Here is a 19,998-nt window from a genome sequence, read left to right on the forward strand (position 1 = left end):
GTGAAAAAGTGTGACAAATCCATACGAGAATTTATATTACCTGTTAAGGGATGTGAAATGAGGTTGTTTTCTGCAAATAATACTGTTGTCTTTATTTGAAGGGAGTCACATTGACATTGGTCAGAAAGTTCCAGTAAGAATGTCCAGACCCATCTAGTGAGAATTTATGGAATTACCAAAGTAGATTGTGGAAAAAAAATAATGTTTTCAGATTACTGTTTTTAAAAAAGAAACAGAAAACTTAACAGCATAAGCAGTTTTACCACAGATTAACAGATGCAGGTAGGCATCAAGTTTGTGCTACCAACTAAAGAACCTAGCAGAGACTGCAGAATTATTAAAAAGGAAAAAAAATGCTAGTATGTAAGGCTAATTGGGACAGTGCAGTTGCTGAGATTAGTGAAAACCTGGTTTACGTATCACAGAATCCAGAGCAGTATTAACCTGACAGAATGAGTTTCAGACTTAAGAGTGAAAGACAGTTATGCAGTTTGGTCTGGTCTGTTTTGGAAGCATGAATGAGAAATTAGTATATACACATAAAGATTGGTTAGAACAGTGTTTGATTTAGTAGCAGTATGTGGAACTTTGCTGTTGCGGTTTGGATTATAATGTCCCTTAATACACGCTTGAAGCACAGAGATTCAAGGATAGTTCAGTCTGCAAATAAGTCTTTTAAAAGGTAGTTGTCATGAATATTTTTGTGGTTCAGTTGTATGCATCAAGAACAGATGAGTAACACACATTTTGCTTAGTTGTAAGTGTTTGGTTTTTCCTCTAAAGCTTGCCATTTCAGATCATCATGCTTGCTTAGAAGACTAACTTTTAAGGCATTTGCTTAAAAGGCATTTAAGGCATTTAAGGAACAGACAAAGATGTAACAAATCTGAAAATAATCTAGATTTCTTTTTCTAGGTAAACTATATTCCAGTTGACTAGTTTCCAGCACGTGAAGTGAAATGCTAGACTTTCTTGATGATAAACTATACTCTGTATAATAACAAAGCAACAAGTTCTCATGCTCCATTCCTGTTTTACTTACTTGGGATGTCATATTGCTTGCTATATGTTCTGTGATGTCTTTAGCCATTTACTGGCTGAAAGGAGAGTTATTCCGGTCATGTTCAAGATAGCTAGTACTTATAAAATTGTTCAAGTACAGGTTTTATAAAAAAAAAAGTGGTTTGTCATTGTTGTCAATATATGCTATACTTATTTCACTGTATATTTTTTTTGATGGGTAGGAGTTAATATTTATTTTAAAAGTCAAGTTTTAATGGATTCTAATGTTATAATATGATTGAATTGTGGAAAAATAAATTATTCTGAAAATAGCTTCTGTAGGGCTAATATCCTTGCAGAGTTTTTGATTGGAATGTCTTACATCCTGTTGTGTTATCTTACATTATAAACTCATGCAAAGCAGAATTACTAAGTAAGTAGGAATAAGTAGGAAAAATTACTAAGTAGGAAAATTAATAACAGATTTTTTACCATAAATGACTAAGTTAATTACCTGCTTGCAGAATCTTTAAAATACATCTTTGTTTCTGTGTCTTCTTTCTTTAATTTTTTGTGAGAGATGATGCTGGTCAGCAAAACAACCTCCCCCTCCCCCCAGTAGGGTGGCGTTAAGCATACCCGGGTTAATACAATAGTTCAGTACCATTCATATTTAATACTTGATCAACAACTTGTGAATCTAGATCCAGATTAATTTATCTGGTCCTTAAAGGCATAAGGACAAGGACACTAGGAACATGATTTTTTCGATTTATGTATATGCATATCTAAGAAAAACAGGCTGAGCAGTACTGAGCTTGATTTCTGAGATGTCATCTTTGACCTTTGTTTGTATTCCTAACACTTAAATTTGTGTGTGTAGGTTTTGGGGGGTTTCTGTCAAAGTACAAATAGTTGTATTAACATTTGAATACCAGCTCAAGCCAGTACACCTTGCATTTTTGTGATTAAAAACTAGCAGCTAATCAGAAGGAGCAAAATTAAATCCAAGTCAGTAATGGTAAGAGAGATTAAAAGGAAGCTCTGCTACCGTGTTTTCTTTAAGATCAAGTTTTGAAGTTCTATGTACTGAACTGACTTTCTGTCACCAGAAAAATGTTTTACTTAAAAGAAACATGAAAACCCAGGAGACGTACCAGAAGTACTTGAAGTGCATCATATTCTTATGCAAGGTAGTCTTATTTACTGTCTTTTTTTTCTTTCCCCAGGATGATTGTCTTGTGAAAGTATGGTACAATACAGACGGTTGGCGATCAGCCATAACACCACCTGGCGCAAGTCCAGAAAAACAAGCAAAAGAAGTAGATTTTTCATTTGTTTACTTGGCTCATCCTCGATCAGTAAATGCATTTTCATGGAGGAAGACCAGTAAATTCATGCCACGGTCAGTAGTTCTAATAACCTGAGGTTTGTAAATTGCCCAAAAACCCCCAGACTGTACAGTCTTCCCAACTGTACAGTCAACAGTCACACAAGTTATATAGTTTACTTCAGTTAATAATTGAGTTTGCACACCTTGTATATTGTTTGTGTGTGTTCATGTAATTCCTTCACAATGAAGTTCTTGAGAGGATGGTAAGCATCCTCTTACCTGGGAAGGAACTGGAAAGATAGAAATGGAGTTCCACAGACTGGCGTAGAGATTGGACTAAATATAAAATCAACTCTTGCGAAATTACCTTTCTTTGCATCTTTTTGATTGTACTGTCTTAAATGGCTATTCATGCATTTGATCCCAGCTTGTTCCTCTCTTTCTGTCCTAATGGAATCAGAGCAATTCAAAAGTCCTGTCACTTTGTCATCTTTCTCAAACATTCAAGTATTTCTGTGTCTTTTAATTTATTTCTCTACCTAGTACAAAACTAGACCTCTGTCAGAAACAGTACCTGGAAATAGAATTAAAATTATAATTTGGAATTGATATTTTGGGTTTGATTTTTTTTTTGTGTTCTGACGGTTCCTAAATGACCTGTCCCTAGTTTTCACCAGTAATTGCAATCTCAAACTGAAGTAACATTAGCATTTTTGTGCCCTGCAACCGTCTTTTTGCCGTATTATTCTAAATAGTAGCTATTTGAATTCTGCATAACTTCGTGTGTTTCAGCGAGTTTATCCTGTCTTTTATACCAACCTTTAAGTAGAAGACTCTTCATAAAGCCGTTACTGTAGTCCTTAAATCAGTTTTGAAAATCCACCTACTCCATGATGCCTAAGGGAGTTTGCTACTGGACAGTCCAGTCAGATGATCCATATAGTTTTTGAGTCTGTCCTGGTTTCGGCTGGGATAGAGTTAATTTTCTTCTTAGTAGCTGGTACAGTGCTGGGTTTTGGATTTAGTGTGAGAATAATGTTGATAACACGCTGATGTTTTAGTTGTTGCTAAGTAGCGCTTATCTTCAGCCAAGGACTTTTCAGTTTCCCATGCTCTGCCAGCAAGCAGGTGTGCAAGAAGCTGGGAGGGAGCAGAGCCAGGACAGCTGACCTGAACTAGCCAAAGGGATATTCCATACCATAGAATGTCATGCCCAGTATATAAACAGGGGGGAGCTGGCCGGGAGGTGCGCATCGCTGCTGGGGCATCGGTCAGCGGGTGGTGAGCAATTGCATTGTGCATCGCTGTTTTTTCTCCTTGGGTTTTATTTCTTCTTTCTTTTCTTTTTTTTTTGTTATATTCCTTTTCATTACAATTATTATTGCTATTTTTTTTTATTATTGTTAGTATTATATTTTATTTTACTTTAGTTATTAAACTGTTCTTATCTCAACCCATGAGTTTTACTTTTTTCCCAATTCTCCTCCCCATCCCACTGGGAGCGGGGACGAGTGAGCGAGTGGCTGTGTGATGCTTAGTTGCCAGCTGGGGTTAAACCACGACAGTGTCTTAGCTATAACTAAATTGTGAACTTACATGAACTGGAAACCTGATGATCTGCATAGTTTTTTTTCAGTGCCTAGTTTAGGTTAATTGGATTTTTTGTACACATATGTAACACAAATTGCATTTGGAAAAATAGTAATTAAGAGAAGTTTGTAGTTTTAAATTGGCTGTTGTATTCCTGGTGTTACCTTGGTTTCTCTGTTTTAGATATATAACTTTGTAAGTGCTATATAGCATAAGATCTGGGGAATTGAGAATAGGTATCCAGAATATGATTAGCTTTTTATGTGAAGGACTTTAAAAAGAAAAACAAAAATTTTACTATTCCCGCTATGACTAATTCTGTAAATTGAAATGCATGATTTGGTGTTGCACAGTTGTGTCATGAAGTTTGAGGTAATTTATATTGAGATACTTGAATAGATATGAAAGCCTTTCATACATTATTTGTTTTCCTAAGAATGTATTGTTGAGTTTTTCTTTCCTTAGTATCTTTAAGTTACTTGGTGCAATTCCGAAAACTGATATTGGAAGACTGTTTGGTACTGTTGCTTTATTTTCATGCTATGTGATAGTAAGCAACTTCTTCACACCTTAAATTTTCTTTCATTAGTGGCGCTGTCTGCAATGTACTCCTGACTTGCTGTAAGGATAATGTTTGTCGTCTCTGGGCAGAGACTTTGTTACCCAATGACAGTCTGTTGTATGGTGGAGGATACAGCAGTTGCAGTGAAGCAGTGAACTTCACAAATAACTTCAAGAGAAATACTTCAAGTAAGGAAAAAGTGCAAAATGCTTTAGAGGTAAGAAGTGAAAATGAACAGCGAGAGTAAACACATGTACACACACGTAATTTTAGACAGGATTGTAATTAGTGACTTGACCACGTATCATAAGGTGAAATCCTTTATACCATAGATGTGTATAAAATGTTATAAAAGAGTGAATTTACTTGAAATCTTCCTTGGAAAGGCTAAGCTGGCAGCCATCCTACTGAGCTTTCACATTAGAAGACACACTGTTCTTAAGTCACTCGTGCCTATTTTGCTCTGCTGACTGAAGCAAAGTGCTTTGCCTTCAACGGGCTAGGAACAGTATGGAGCACATACTGTATATAGGTTACGTGAAACCCACTAATGATGCTGCCTTAGAATGTGTGGTAGGGGCTCACTTGTTACCTCTGAAGTTGTGGGATGTTCTCTGGCTTCTGCAACCGGAAAAACAGTGATAATATGGAGGGAAGAAAGATAGCCTTTGTTGCCTTTCTGCTGTAGTCCTCAAGTAGCGCAGACTGCTCGTAAGCTGTGTCTTTAAGGCAAATGATCCTTACCGGATACTGTTTTCTAACCAACAGGAAGCAGGGGGAAGGTGAAGACTTAGTGGCCTCCTACAAAGCTGTGTAGAGACTGTGTGGGCATTGTGCTTTTAACTTAATGGAGAGATGTATTTAGCATGGTCATGGTGCTTCTTAGCACATGTGGCATAGATGAAAAATATGACAGGCTGAAACGCACAACACAGCAAAGAAAAAAATATTCAAAAGGGGGAGGGGAAAGGAAGTTGGAGACAGTTCTGTGTTCCTCTTGAAAAGAAGAGGCAACATTAGAGATCAGAAATAACAATTACATAAAAATTTAGAGAAAGCTATTTTACATGAGCATGCTGTGGTAGGATGCAAAGGATAGCAAGTGAAAATGAATGCCAAGAGTGTAATACCATCCTTAATACAAATCATGTACCTTCTTGTACCTTTTGGTGCCTATATAGATATCTACAGCACAATGGGCTTGAACTATGTAGTACGTGGAGTGAGACTTTTTAATACTGGCTTAGTCAATCTTAAAAACTGAATATTATTTTTCCCTTGGAAACATATTTGCATAAAGGGAGGAAGACCTTAAAACTCATTGTGCCCTTATGATGGGAGTGGAAGTACTGATCTAATCAGATCCAAAGTACTGATCCAGTTTTTCAGTCTCTGAAATGAGATTTACTGCTTTGTTCAGAATCTTGAATAAGCATGGTATACATTTATGAAACAACAGTATTTTCTGTTTAAGTATAAAAACTGTATGAACATTGTCTGCACACTGAAATATGAAGCAGTTACTATGTCACGGTACTGTATGGGCCTTCATAAATGAATCTGAAGGCACTGGTATCTCTCTACTGCAGACACAACCTGAACAGTGTAATTTTTGCAAGAAACTCCACTGATAATTTTAAAGTAGCTTTTAAACTTTAACATTTCATTCACTAGTATCTAGAAAACCACTTACAGCTGAAATCTGCTTTTTCTTTTGAAAGGAATTAAAATGACACCTTATTCTTCATGCAGTTAAACCTGAGGCACTTTCGACGAGGAAGGAGGAGGTCAGGTGCCGTTGTAGCACATACTGGATATGCTCCACATCAGCAAGATCCCCACGAAGTTCACCGGAACATCCCTCCTCATGCAAATGCACTTTGTCACTTCCATATTGCTGCCAGTATCAATCCAGCCACAGGTAAGAAGTGTGGTAAATCCTTGCTGCAGGGTGAGCTACAATTTGTGTTAGATCTGTGTTGTCTGTGTAAGCTTAACTGGCTCAGGTGTATTTGTACAGTATTTACATGATCATGCAAAATTACTAGCATGTTAGTTTCATTTAATGCATGAAAGAACCTTCTTCTACAGTAATGAAATGATTTGAATACATTTCCTCTACAGTAATCCTGTCTTTCATTTTTGGTCATCTTTTAACTGAGATTCACAGTGATCTGAGATGCAGAAGGCTAAGTATTTGTAACTGGAGTTACAAATTTACTGGGAATTGTGTGTGATATTGGGAGCACACTGATAAATCAAAAACTTCCAAGCTTCTTAAAATGAGTACCTGACACTAAGTGTCTGAAGTAACCACACATCCCTCTACTTCTGTTCTGTCTCTGAACCAAGCAAAACACACCTTCATCTTGTGTTCCATAAACTTTAATATTCTCTTGCACTCAAGCAATATGCTGATAAGCATTAAGGAAAATCCCCTATAGTTGCTAATATTTCTGTCTTCATAATCGTTTGTGTATGCTGAAAACGAAGTGCATGTCTACTCATTGAAAAACTGAATAGAAATGCAATATTGAATGGCCTTTCGTTAAGGTTTTACTGCTGTGATGTGATTTCCTGTGTCTAGACTTAATGAACAAACATATTATGTAATCATTTTCTTAAACTAGTTAAGCTCTGTCTTATAAATAGTATTTTTAAGTTGGTTTTTTGTTCCTACTGACCCTTGTTTGAAAGGCCAATGTTGACCTAAAGGCATTCATGATTAGTTCATAGTTGTAACTGTACAGTCTTTGGTATGATTATAAAGAACTGTTTGTTTCCATTATCATTGCTGGGCTAAGCAAGCTGTAAACACTTCCCTCTGTAAGATTAGAGTTACTCTTCACCTTTTTTAGTATTGGTTCATGTTTCTTTTAACAGATATGACTAAAATCACATCCAGCCTACCAGGAGGAAACTTCTTACAGTTTTCTGGTGTACCATCATTGCTATCCTATTTCTACACGCAATGTCTCTAGTCATTACATACGTTACTACCCAATGTCATAAAGGAAAATTTCTCCAAAGCTTCTTGGAGATTTTTAGTTGTCCTCTCTGCATTTCTGCATCTTCAGATTGCACAAGGAGCTAGCTAACCTTTTCATGTGGCTAGCACATAATCTTTCACTATCTTTTTTATATCTACTATTAATGCACTTCTTTCCTTTTTTGTTTATACATAATAACTAAGTAAACTTTAATTTCGCTTTTAATAGTCTTTGCAATATAAATGTGCCCAACAGCAAACTCACAGCATGGGAATAAAAATAATTTTGGAAAAGAATGGTAAAAGATTTTCCTAGGTGTCTAACACTTGTCTTTGGCTTTTTTAATCTTGTATTGCTTTTGTGTTATATGTATTAATATTATCTATCTTGGTACTGTCTTTGGGATCACTTGGTCTTTAACTCAGTAGATTGGAGGATAACAGGTTGTTCTTTAATACAGAACCTCTGCTCGAAGTAACTTTTGCTTCTTCAATCTTAATTTGAAGAAATATCTGTTCTCCCTCACAGTCAAGTCCTTAAGTACCTCAGTCTAACCAGATTCTCCAAGTAGTTCTTTTAGTTTGCCCTTTTGAAATTAAATTTAATCTGAAAACCTAATTGTCTTTTCTTTCATTTAATTTAAAACAAATTGGTTTATGATCTTTCACTTCAAAATTTGCCGTTATTACAACATTCAGAGTGCTTGATAACAACTAAGGCCAAAGCAGCTTTATCTCTCATTCACTTCACTTTTTGAAGAGTAATGCTGTTGTATATAAGAATAAATGTCTTTTTAATTTTTATTGTATTTGTGTTCTATTGTTAATTTTGAAACTCATTTTCTTCTAGCAACAAAATCCTTGAGACCTTCTTCTATACTAGCATGCTACTTAAACTGATGTTCATCCTGGATGGAGTTCAGTGAAAGGAGTAAGCAGTGGTGGTTAGGACAAAATTATCTCTAGGCAAATCCAGAAAAAAAGTTGAATCCAAAGACCTTAGAAGTTTTCTGGAAAGAGTGAACGTGATTTATGAAGTAAACAGAAGTTCACTAAGGATTTTGTCAAGAGCTGAGCATCAGTTAGAAGTTGGTAGTTTTGAGGTAGGAGAATGGGAAAAGAGTGATTTCTTTAGCGATATTTTGATATATATATTCAGAGTATGTAGATTTACAATCTAATCTGAAAAGTCAAATTTCTAGTTCACCTTCTTATTCACGTTTACTGCAGCTTTGTCTTCCAAAGAGAGATCAACAGAATTCTTCCCTCCATGTTGTGTTTTTGCCAAATGTATTACAGTATTTTTGGGACTGGCATTAATTGGCCTTTTTAGAAAGGCAGATTGTATTTCTTAAATACTCTGTGCTCCTCTTGCCCCCTTCCCCTGCTGCGTCCACTCCCCACAACAAAATTGCTGGTGGTCCTGGTGGTCCTTTATTCTATCTGTGTGCTCTCAGTTACCATTTTCTTAGGCTAGACTGGAGGGTAAGTAGTTCAAAGCCATCACTGGCTTTGAAAAAAAACCCTAGAATTGGAGTAAAAAGTATTTTGTCTCCCAGGGCACGGAATTTAAGTAGCGCTGCATAAATAGGGAGCAGAAGGAGAAGAGAATATGTATGGAGACTTCTAGGTGGGCATTACATGCAGGTTGAGCTTTTAGCCTGTTGCTGTATGGCTCGTTTGAGGAAATTGCAGTAAATCACCTAGCTGCTTTTTAGCCACACTTAATTTACATGTTACTCTGCAACAGTCTGATACTTGCTTCTGTCACTTAACTTTGTGATTACTGCTTTATTTTTCACAGCCACCTGGGACACCAAGTAGCATCGTAGGGCGATGTAAAATAATGATACAATCTGTAGGAATCAGAAATCCTGTTTTTATGTGATCATGTTACAGAGGACATCATCTGGTCACTATACTAGTTTTTGCTAGTGTAAGCCCTGTCATACGTGGTCCTTGATTACGGTGTATACCTACTGCAGCCTCCATTGTGGACTAAATGTTGGGAAATTATGCTTAAATTATTTGGCCTGTACAGAGCTGTAGTAGCAAAAGACAAGGTAAATTAACCTGTATGGACAGTGTTACATCATGAAGATGCAACAGCACAGGGCCATACTGTAATCCTAATGTAAGCGTACCAAAGAACCTCCCTGTGGAACACCTCTTGCGGTAGCAGTCAAGCAATTTAATACTGAAAGTAGATGATGTTGGTGAAAGGAATGACAAGTGGCAATACACTTAGTGTATTTTTTTTCCTCTTAGGGTTTCTGGTTAAAAACAATTTCTCTAAAATTATTTTTTGACCAAACTACTTGGTTTTGAAAAATGTCAACATCTTTTTCTGGTAGATATTCCTCTACTCCCTTCTATCACATCTCTGAGTCTTGGTGAAAATGAAGAAAAAAGTGGACCTTTTGTTGTGCACTGGTTAAACAATAAAGAACTTCATTTTACCTTATCCATGGAAGTATTTTTGCAACAACTTAAAAAGAGTTTTGAACATCATTCTCCTGAGACTAACACTGAAGATTCTAATCAAATGGATGGCAAATCAGAAGAAGGTAGGAGTCGTACCATAGACAAATGGCTTTCATTTTGCAAAGTAATTTGTAGTGTTCTTTCATGTGAAGTAAGAGGCGGGCAATTTGACATGTAAAGATACAGACAGATTACAGTAGCATTTCTGTGCATTCCCTTATGCTGGAAGTACCTAAGTGACTTTTAAAAATCTGTATCTAGAAATTCTGAATTTGTTTATGGTTGTTCCAGAGATTTTGAGTTATGCTGAAAACTGTATTATTAGGCTGACCTTGAGGCCTTTGCGTGAAGGTGTGTTATTTTAACATTTTTAAGGAAGCAGGTGCAACCTTAGAATTAAGTTTCCTTTTTTTAAATATTAATGTACACCTAATTTAAATAGCTTTATTCTATAACATAATATAGTCAATTAATTTAAATATATGCAGTTTGGAGATGAGTGCTTTTGTTCCACCTATGCATGCAAAAATTTATATAAAATGGGGAAAAATAAAAGTATTTCAAAATGAGGTGCTGTATAAACTATTTTTGTTTGCGAGTCATTGACTGACGTCCACTAGAGAATCTCTGGTTAAAATTTTCATTATTTTAAATTTGTGCTTATATGAGTGGCTTATAAAAGGCCTGAAAGGTGCTCCGATGCCTGAATAACACTGCTTGCTATACTTCTGCTTTTGAATATAATATATATCTGTGTGTGTTCTAGAAGTTGATGAAAATGGAGATGAACAAAAAGGAAACCAAGAAAAGAAGGAACTAGGTGATGAGAAAACTACTCCAAATTCAAGCCTTGTTCCTTTATCTTCTGCTATTATTGATCATGAAATTGAAGTACTACTTTCTGAATGGAGTAAAAATGCTGACATGCTATTCAGTATACATCCTATGGATGGTTCACTGCTGGTATGGCATGTGGACTGGCTAGATGAATACCAGCCTGGCATGTTTCGCCAGGTGCAGGTACTTTATTTCTTCTGGATTATGCATTGTTGTTCAGTGAGAAGCATAATGAGAAAATAACTTTAATACTTATTCTTTCTCCCTTTCTTAAAATTCCAGGTGTCATTTGTCTCAAGAATTCCTGTTGCATTTCCGACGGGTGATGCAAACTCCCTTTGCAGAAGTATAGTGATGTATGCTTGTACCAAAAACGTTGACTTAGCTATTCAACAAGGCAAACAAAAACCTCCTGGCCTTACACGATCTTCATCTATGCTTATCTCTTCTGGACACAGTAAATCAACCAACAGTTTAAAACTAAGTATCTTCACACCTAATGTTATGATGATTTCCAAACATGCAGATGGGTCATTGAACCAGTGGCTAGTGAGTTTTGCTGAGGAATCTGCTTTTTCAACTGTACTCAGTATTTCACATAAATCCCGATATTGTGGTCACCGTTTTCATCTTAATGACTTGGCTTGCCACTCAGTATTACCACTGCTGCTTACAACTTCACATCACAATGCTCTAATTTCACCAGATGTTGAGAATGCAAAACAGGCAAATGATTCTTTAAAGTCTCAGGAGTCACCAGTAAGACTTCAGAGTAGAGGCAGTGCAAATGTAACATCCCAGGATCCCAATGCGGTTTACAGTGAACTTATTCTTTGGAGAGTTGACCCTGTTGGGCCTTTGTCATTTTCTGGTGGAGTTTCTGAACTTGCTCGGATCAATTCTCTCCATGTTTCAGCTTTTTCTAATGTTGCATGGCTGCCCACACTTATACCCAGCTATTGCCTTGGTGAGTTTCGTTTCCTGATTTGTGAAGTGTTCTAGGATAAAAGTAATATAACCTAATAATACTATTAAATTGATAATGTAGATATACTTAAATGCATTGGAAAAATGTTAAGCATGAGTTCTTTATTTGACAAATTTCCAAGCTGCTGATACTTGGCAGTTTTTTATTCCTGTGTGAAGAATTGCTGTGTTCTTCTGCCTTCTTTTATGTATTTGATATTTTAGCAGTGAATGCAGTAAAGTTCTTAGATGCTAATGCATACTTCAGAGTGTGTTGAACTCTTAAAAGCAGAGGTACATTTTGCTCTGGTTTGCAAATGGGATTCTCATTTCCTTTCATACACTTTGATTGGGTTGCTGAGCACAGCATTAAACTTTGTAGTTCTTGCTTCTGAACAGAACAAGAGAGAATTTTTCTTATACTATATTGTTTTCTTTCATAACTTCAAAATTGCCTCTTGCCAAAAAAAAAAAAGGGAGCAAGTTGATGTTTGAATATTTGAGCACTTTTTGCATTCTTATTTTTCAGGTGCATACTGTAATTCTCCAAGTGCCTGCTTTGTGGCTAGTGACGGACAGCATTTGAGATTATATCAAGCTGTAATAGATGCTAAGAAACTTTTGTGTGAGCTCTCCAATCCAGAAATTTCTGTAAGTGAAAAGCTGTCTCAAGTTTTTGGAGGTTGGAACTTCATTCAGTAGCACTAGTTTCAGACTTATTGGTAACTGACTAAGCTGGTTGCTGAGGATTTCACAGATTATGGTAGTTTAGCTCTACTTGTAAAAACAGATATGGTAAATGCTTTTTAGCATTGTAGCCATACTGCAGCCTGTTTAATCTCAAACTCTGCCTATTGAGGCAGGTCAGTGTTTGGTTGGGAAATACCTCTGAAACATTTGCACTATAAGGAGTAATAACAGCAACAAACTGTGTGTGTGCGTTTTTCATCCTAAGGAAAAGTTGGGATGACAATGCAGCTTGGGGAAAGGACAATAAACTGCTAAATGCGAGGCTTTCCAGATGTTTCCGTCACCTTTCAGCTATCGAAAACTATGGCTCTTGATACAACTGGGAATGTTACCTGTGTTCTTAGTGGATTGCAACCAGTGTATAAATAATGCTTTAGTTAACATTTGCTTAGTGATGTTGGCTGTGCCACAGAAATGCACAAAACTGAGTTAACAAGACCATCCCCCTGACTCTTTTTAAACAGAAATATGTCGGTGAAGTTTTTAACATCATAAGTCAGCAATCTACAGCTCGCCCAGGATGTATCATTGAACTGGATGCTATCACAGAGCTTGTAAGATCTTTTTCTGTACTCATTTTATAGCATAGTTAGCTTGTTTAAAAAGTGTTAATAATCAAGGCTGTACCTATAGCTCTCCATCAGGTAAAGATGAGGTATTTAAAGATTGATTCTGACATATACTTGCTTTTGGTTTCATTGTACCTGTAAATGAAAAGAATGTGAGTAATGAAGGTGCATTTTCTTGAGAAATCTTTCACTAATGTGTATAACTTACCAAGTTAAAAGCTCCCATGTTAGAGAGCAATCTTAAACAGTACACTCCATGATGTTCACTTCTTGTGTGTGTTTTTACTTTCTTAGCATGGCAGGAAAACACAGTTATTCCATGTTTTTCAAGAAGACTTCATTTTAAATAACCAGGAGAAGGAAATACTTGAAAAGAACAACAGTTTATCAGACTCTGGTAAAGAATTCTTTTTGATAGAACATTGAAGACAAAGTATTGTATTTCTCATTCCACAGAAGAAAAAGAACTTGTTATATAGCTTTTATCATTTTAAGGTCAAATACCTTAGAGATCTTTATATACCAAAGAAGAAAATCTAGTCTAATGAAACTCATGGGTGTTTCACTTCCTTTGAGTAGTGTGCAAGCAGATTTTAGATAAAGTAGCTTAAATCATGAGATACCCATCATGTACTGTATTAAGCATTCCATTGCTGATACCTTTCTTACCTAAGAGGGAGCAGATTTTAAATGTAGAGCCTGTAGCTCCAGGCTATGACATAGACAAAGCTTATTGCATCCTTTCATGATGGATGTTCATCTTTTACATCAACTAAATACTGCTCCTCAGGCCTTGCATGGTATAATAAATGACAGGCCAAACAAATCCCCCAAAACACAACTGTAAAATACAATATTGAGTAATGTGTGGATTTGTAGGTTTTAGGGCAGATCTGAATTGCTCTGGAGTAAATGATCAGTCTTTCTTGGTGGAGTGGGTCAATGGTTGTGTTATATAGGCATCTCAATTTTGTTTTGTTCTGTTCCAATGAAATAATGTGGAAAAAAAGGGTCAGAGTAAAGTTTGTGATACTAAGTCATATGCAGTAGTAAAGGGAGTGCTAAATAAAAGGAAGCAAAGTTGTGGAACAGTGTCAAAATGTTACATAATACTTGGTACACAAAATTTATTTTTGTTAGAAGAAAAGGGAGGCACCTAGCAAAATACTACCTTAACTGTATATACATAGTGATCAGTTCTGAATTAGCTGTTCCTAGTCGAGAAAGAGATTTGGAGTAATGGAGATAATCCATGAAAATGTCAACCCAACTCTCAGTAGAGGTCAAAAAATGCAAATGGGATGTTGAAAATCAGGAACAAAATAGAGAACAAAAAGAAGTGTTATTCTACAGCATATATGTGTTGTATGTTTACATCTTGAGTATGAGATGCAGAAAGGACTTTAAAAGAAATACAGAAGCTATTTGATCTTAGAAAAGGGCAACTGTATACATCTGTATGTGTTCTGAAGGTCTATATGGATTGCTGCCGTGTAAGAAATTGGGCTAAATGGACCCTTTGAAAAACTGTAAATTAGAAGCGTATCATTTGCATACATTCTAATTTGAAAGTATTTTCTCGTACTTTAAAGCTCTTCAGTTTTAAAAAACCCCACTCTTTCCTCTTTAATAAAGCATGTATTTAGCTCATCTTGTTTTTAAAAAAAGAACAAATTCACTTGTGTTTTTCTGCAGTACCATAAGCAACCCAATGTCAAACCCACAGGGCAAATACAGCTTATTCTTGATCATGTTTTATGTAGATGCACACCTAAAGGGTCGGAGGAATCATGGAGGAAAGATGGTCACTAAACTAACTACTCCTTCTTGGTCCTAATGGATTTACTTTGATGCTAAGGAAGGAGAATGGCTGGGTGCACCCTCCAGAAATGGGCTCCTACTGATAGTACAACTCGTGGTCTTTTCTTGGGGTGAAACTATAGCAAATAATTTCTTAGGAAGAAGCATTGTACCTCTTGTGCATTCCAGACTATATAGTTGGTCTGGCTGGATTGTGATTGATGAGCCTAGCCTTTAGACCAGGCTGTGACTTTCCCAACTGTTGACATGGCATTTCTTTTCTAGATGTAACTTGTATACTTTTTATACGTTAAAGGCCAAACCTCTGTCTAGCTCACTGTCTTAACCGTTACAGTTGCCAGTAACAGATAGCTAAGAAACTGTAAGAGACAAGCATGTAAAAGACAAATGTGTAGAACTGAGAGTACATTCTGGGATTTAACTTGAAACACAGCAAATTCAGGCAAATACTTTCTCCTCTCTAAAAGAAAACATTGACAGTTCTTCATGTGTGTACCTATAATTGTAGTGGTTATTGCTTGTGATAAAATACTGAGAAAACTAATATAACAGAGTTGGATGTAGTCAGACCATTGCATTTCAGTATTAGTTTGCAATAGCTTAATATGATTATTTGCTAGCCAGCAAATTTAGTTCTGCTTCAGGTGAATAACCCTTAAGATCTTCCTGTTCTGAATTTCATCAGGAAACCAGCAGAATGGATTCTCTGAAAAATTCTACTTAATAGTAATAGAGTATACTCAAAACCACTCATTACTACATATGTGGCATTTACATTTGAAGTCAATTCCTGTCTCAGTAGGTAAGCCCTCTTTCTTGTAGTTTTCTGTTTAAAAAAAACAAAAGGCATTATCTTGTGAATATATCTGCTATTCAGCATATTCTAAATTGTATTTCAGCTTTTTGAAAATAATCTGCAATTCTTCAGTTACAAGCTTTCATCACAACCCATTCTTTCTTGATTACTTCTTAATCTTCAGAATGCTGAAGCTTTTGTTCAGCCTGAGCCCAAAGTTTGGTATTTTTTTGTGCATTCTAAGGGCAGATATATTTATCTGGTTTTAATACAGCCTAACAGTACAGATGTTTTGCTTCTCGGAAGTTTGTTCTGCAATTTTTGAGTTTACACATAAGTTCTAAATTGGACTGTAGTCTGAAGCAGCTAAACATCAGAGATACAGTTACAATTATGAACAATTTTGAAGTTCTGAAATCTGCTCGTTCTTTTTCAGACTACCAAACTACCCCAAAATCTGTAAAACTTTTAAAGTAAGCTAAGATATGCTTCAGTAGTTTTCTGTTAACATTTAAAGATTTTAAGAAAACATGAACCTGGCATTCACCACATACCAGAGGAATCTGTTATAATGCATGTTTCTGTCACTTAAACCAAATTGGTATTTGTCATACTGTTGCTTTCAAAGGCAGAATTTCTTTGGTTATTTTAAGTATTGTTGCAATTAGTTTATAAGTTGGTGAGAAGACTAAAGTCCAAAGTTTCCAATCCACTTATATGATGAGGACATTACTGATAAGGCTTTTCAGCCAACCTATTGACAATTTTCAGGTTCCAAATCCATCAAATTCATACTTCAACTGTTGAGTTTTATAAAAAAAAAAACTAATGAAGCATTCGTATCACATAATTGTCGAGATCCTACATTTTAAGCAAATATTAACAAGACTTTACTGAAAAATACCTTTCCCTAATTTGTAAGGTAAGACATGGAGGTCTTCATTTAATTTTCTCTAGCTGCAGGTATTTTGTGCTTCATGAAGTGTTAATTTCCATGGATAACCACATACATACCTCTTTAGTCTGTAGTTTTGGTGTTTCTGGTTACAGTTTGATTGTTTTAAGTATGAAGAGTTTAAAGCTATAACTTCTCAGCAGTTCTAGAATTTCAGTGAGGTGTGCTAGCATTTCTCTTTAAATCTGAATGTACAAACACATTTCATTAAAATGAAAGTAAATTTTAAGTCATGGTTTTTCTGTCTTTTTGGAACTTTTAAGGTGAGTAAAATTACTTCTTAGGTTAAAAAAAATCATTGACTTTTTAAAATTAATGCAAACTTTTTTAGATGAAAAGATAGATTCAAATACACCTGAAGCAGCAACACAAACAGAAGAATTGTATTCTTCACCAGATCCGGAGAAGATCCAATCACCTTTCACTCAAAAGTATCAGGCCTGTAGAGCAAACCTTCAGAGCACCAGCTGGCTTACTCTGTCTTCCAAAATGGTGTATAGTCAAGAGTTGAATTTGCCAGAAGGAGTAGAGATAATAAGTGTAAAGCCATCAGCAGGTTTGTAATTTTTTTTTAAGAATAAAATAAGGAATCCTTGCCTTTCTAACTTTGGTCTTAAAATAGAAACAAAGTAATAGTAAGTTTGGTGTTTGTTGTTAAAATTAAAATGCCTGTAGGTAGATCCAAAAGGCTTGCTAAAATTTGCTCCCCTGACTTTATATCTCGATTCTGGAACTAATACTAAAATAAAGCTTTTATTTAAGGTATAATATTTATTGAATTCCAGATTCTTGCAATAAAAGGAATTATAGAAACACAAATCTTGTTTTGCAGTCATTCATGAAATTTTTTTGTAGGATCTATACTTAAGTTTTAAGGCTTCCTCAGTAGTATTTCCAAAAATATTTTATAGACATTTTTAGGTATGTGAATGGGAAATGTTTGTTTGATGGGAGAGATGATAGATACTGATATTCAGGTTTAAATCATATAATTTGAGTCCTCTCTAGAGCATGAAATGGAAATGAAGGGTAAAATGGTTTCATAGTATTTTTGTCACATTGTCTCCTTTGTGAGGCCTTGCAAACAACCCTCTTTGTGAGGAAGCGCTAATAGGTTTTTGTTTCAGAATAATAAAATAACTGAATAAAAACGTCTTTACTTTTTCACTTGCTTTTTAATATTTCCCGCAGTAAAAGTGTATTTTATTTAATTTTAGGACATCTGAGTTCTTCCTCCATATATCCTGTTTGTCGTGCACCATATCTGCTGGCTACTTCGTGCTCTGATGGAAAAGTTCGATTCTGGAGATGCAGAGTTACCACTGAATCAGCTTCTTCCATACCAGAATATAGTGCACATAGTGATGTTACGTATGTATGGGAAGAATGGCCATTACTGATTGAGGATGGACTTCTTAGTAGTAGTGCTATTAATGTTCCAGGAAGGCCAACTGAAGTTAGCTGTGCACACACGAACAGATTAGCAGTAGCATACAAGCAGGTAACATCTAAAAATAGTCATCTTTCTCAAGATTTTGTAATGCATGTTAGTATTTTTGAATGTGAATCTACAGGTGGTTCTTCTTGGATTCTAGAACAGACTCTTCATTTAGATGAGGTAGGCACCATGTTAGACTCTGGTGTTGATAGTAATTCAGTGGCATATAACCGACAAGACATTTCTGTGTCTCATGGTGGGAATATTATGTCCAGCACTAAGCACTTGGTACACTTAGATTGGATGTCTAGGGAAGATGGTTCACATATTCTGACAGTGGGAATTGGATCAAAACTTTATATGTTTGGTCAGCTGTCTGGGAAAATGCAAGAACACAATGGTAAGGAGATTGTAGCAATCTCCCACAGTGGCAGTACGAAGGCTACAACCCTTTCTAGGTTTGTTCTGCTGCGTTGTGTCGACTTGGTTTCATCCGTAGAGGGGTCGCCTCCTTTTCCAGTCTCCTTGTCTTGGGTGCGTGATGGCATTCTTGTAGTTGGAATGGATTGTGAAATGCATGTTTATTCCCAGTGGCAATCTCCTTCCAAGCAGGAACTAGTTAGTACAGATTGCTACAGTGGAAGTACGCCATGTATAACTAGCTTAATGAAACAAAGCCAGTCAGCTGCCTCAGGTCTTCATCCACCAAAACGAACCTTGACCAGATCTATGACCAGCCTTGCACAGAAACTTAGTGGGAAGAGATCTGCCTGTGATCTCTCTACGGAAATGGAAGATTCTGGTCTTTTTGAAGCAGCTCATACATTATCTCCCACTTTACCTCAGTACCATCCGTATCAGCTGTTGGAACTCATGGATCTTGGTAAAGTACGTAGAGCAAAAGCCATTCTGTCCCATCTGGTGAAGTGCATTGCTGGAGAAGTTGTTGCTATAAATGAATCTGAACCTAATCATGATAAGAGGCTCAGATCTCTGACCATCAGTGCTAGTGGAAGTACTGCAAGAGATCCCAAAACATTCAGCAAAACTGAGACTACAGACTATATCGAAATAGACTCTGTTCCACCATTGCCTTTATATGCTCTGCTTGCTGCGGATGACGATTCATCTCATTCCTGTTCAGAGAAGTCTAATAATCAAAATAGTCAAAATAAAAAAGATATGCCCAATGACAATTATGAAGATCTCTTTCAAAATACTGTTATAAGCACAGATGAACTTGTTACATTTGATGCAGATGAAGACAGTTCGAAACCAAAAGTCATCGATCTTTCTCAATATAGCCCAACTTACTTTGGACCAGAGCATGCTCAAGTTCTTTCTCGTCACTTGCTTCATTCAAGCTTGCCAGGTCTGACTAGGATGGAGCAAATGTCATTGATGGCCTTGGCAGATACAATTGCTATTACCAGTACTGACATTGGAGAAAGCAGAGACAGAAATCAGGGTAAGCTGCCTTTTCCAAGTTAAAGGTACTACTGTGCTTCACAACCTTTTTTGGGAGTTTTCCCTATTTTGGAACATTTTTGTGGCTTATGAAAGCATGTCATAGTTTTGTTACATAGTATAGCCTGTTTAACTAAAGTTTCAAGACTTCAGACTTTCATAAAATCAAATTTTGTATTGCTAACTGTTAATGCCACTGCTAGTCCATCAGTCCACATACCACAATTGTTTCTAATTCACTTTTGAAGAGACAACTTTCTTAATGGCCAATGTTTGTTGCACTGTGTAGAGAAATTGAGAAATCAGTTTATGGATTTTTTTATGATAACGCTTTTTCTGTTTCTTGCATTAAGAACAAATAACTTCAAAATTTTTATATTTGAAATCTTCCCCTTTCCCTTTCCTTGAGGGGAAGAATTATGAAGTAAGCTATTATATT

The 19,998-nt window shown here is 36.1% G+C and overlaps 1 protein-coding gene across 2 annotated transcripts in view; it reads left to right on the forward strand.

Moving 5' to 3' along the window:
• DMXL1 (Dmx like 1) overlaps nt 1–19,998 on the forward strand; it is an 85,793-nt gene that overhangs the window by 22,270 nt on the left and 43,525 nt on the right. The window contains exons 7-18 of one of the 2 annotated variants that reach the window (XM_050913447.1): nt 2,232–2,407; nt 4,515–4,704; nt 6,240–6,408; nt 9,831–10,043; nt 10,727–10,980; nt 11,080–11,764; nt 12,293–12,414; nt 12,978–13,067; nt 13,377–13,479; nt 15,589–15,705; nt 16,986–17,210; nt 17,872–19,560. In XM_050913447.1, coding sequence (XP_050769404.1) covers nt 2,232–2,407; nt 4,515–4,704; nt 6,240–6,408; nt 9,831–10,043; nt 10,727–10,980; nt 11,080–11,764; nt 12,293–12,414; nt 12,978–13,067; nt 13,377–13,479; nt 15,589–15,705; nt 16,986–17,210; nt 17,872–19,560 — 4,033 coding nt within the window. The remainder of the gene's footprint in view (nt 1–2,231; nt 2,408–4,514; nt 4,705–6,239; nt 6,409–9,830; nt 10,044–10,726; nt 10,981–11,079; nt 11,765–12,292; nt 12,415–12,977; nt 13,068–13,376; nt 13,480–15,588; nt 15,706–16,985; nt 17,211–17,871; nt 19,561–19,998) is intronic. The other variant, XM_050913448.1, reaches the window with a different exon arrangement.

The sequence above is a fragment of the Gymnogyps californianus genome, chromosome Z (genome assembly GCF_018139145.2).
Source record: "Gymnogyps californianus isolate 813 chromosome Z, ASM1813914v2, whole genome shotgun sequence".
Taxonomy (NCBI): Eukaryota; Metazoa; Chordata; class Aves; order Accipitriformes; family Cathartidae; genus Gymnogyps; species Gymnogyps californianus.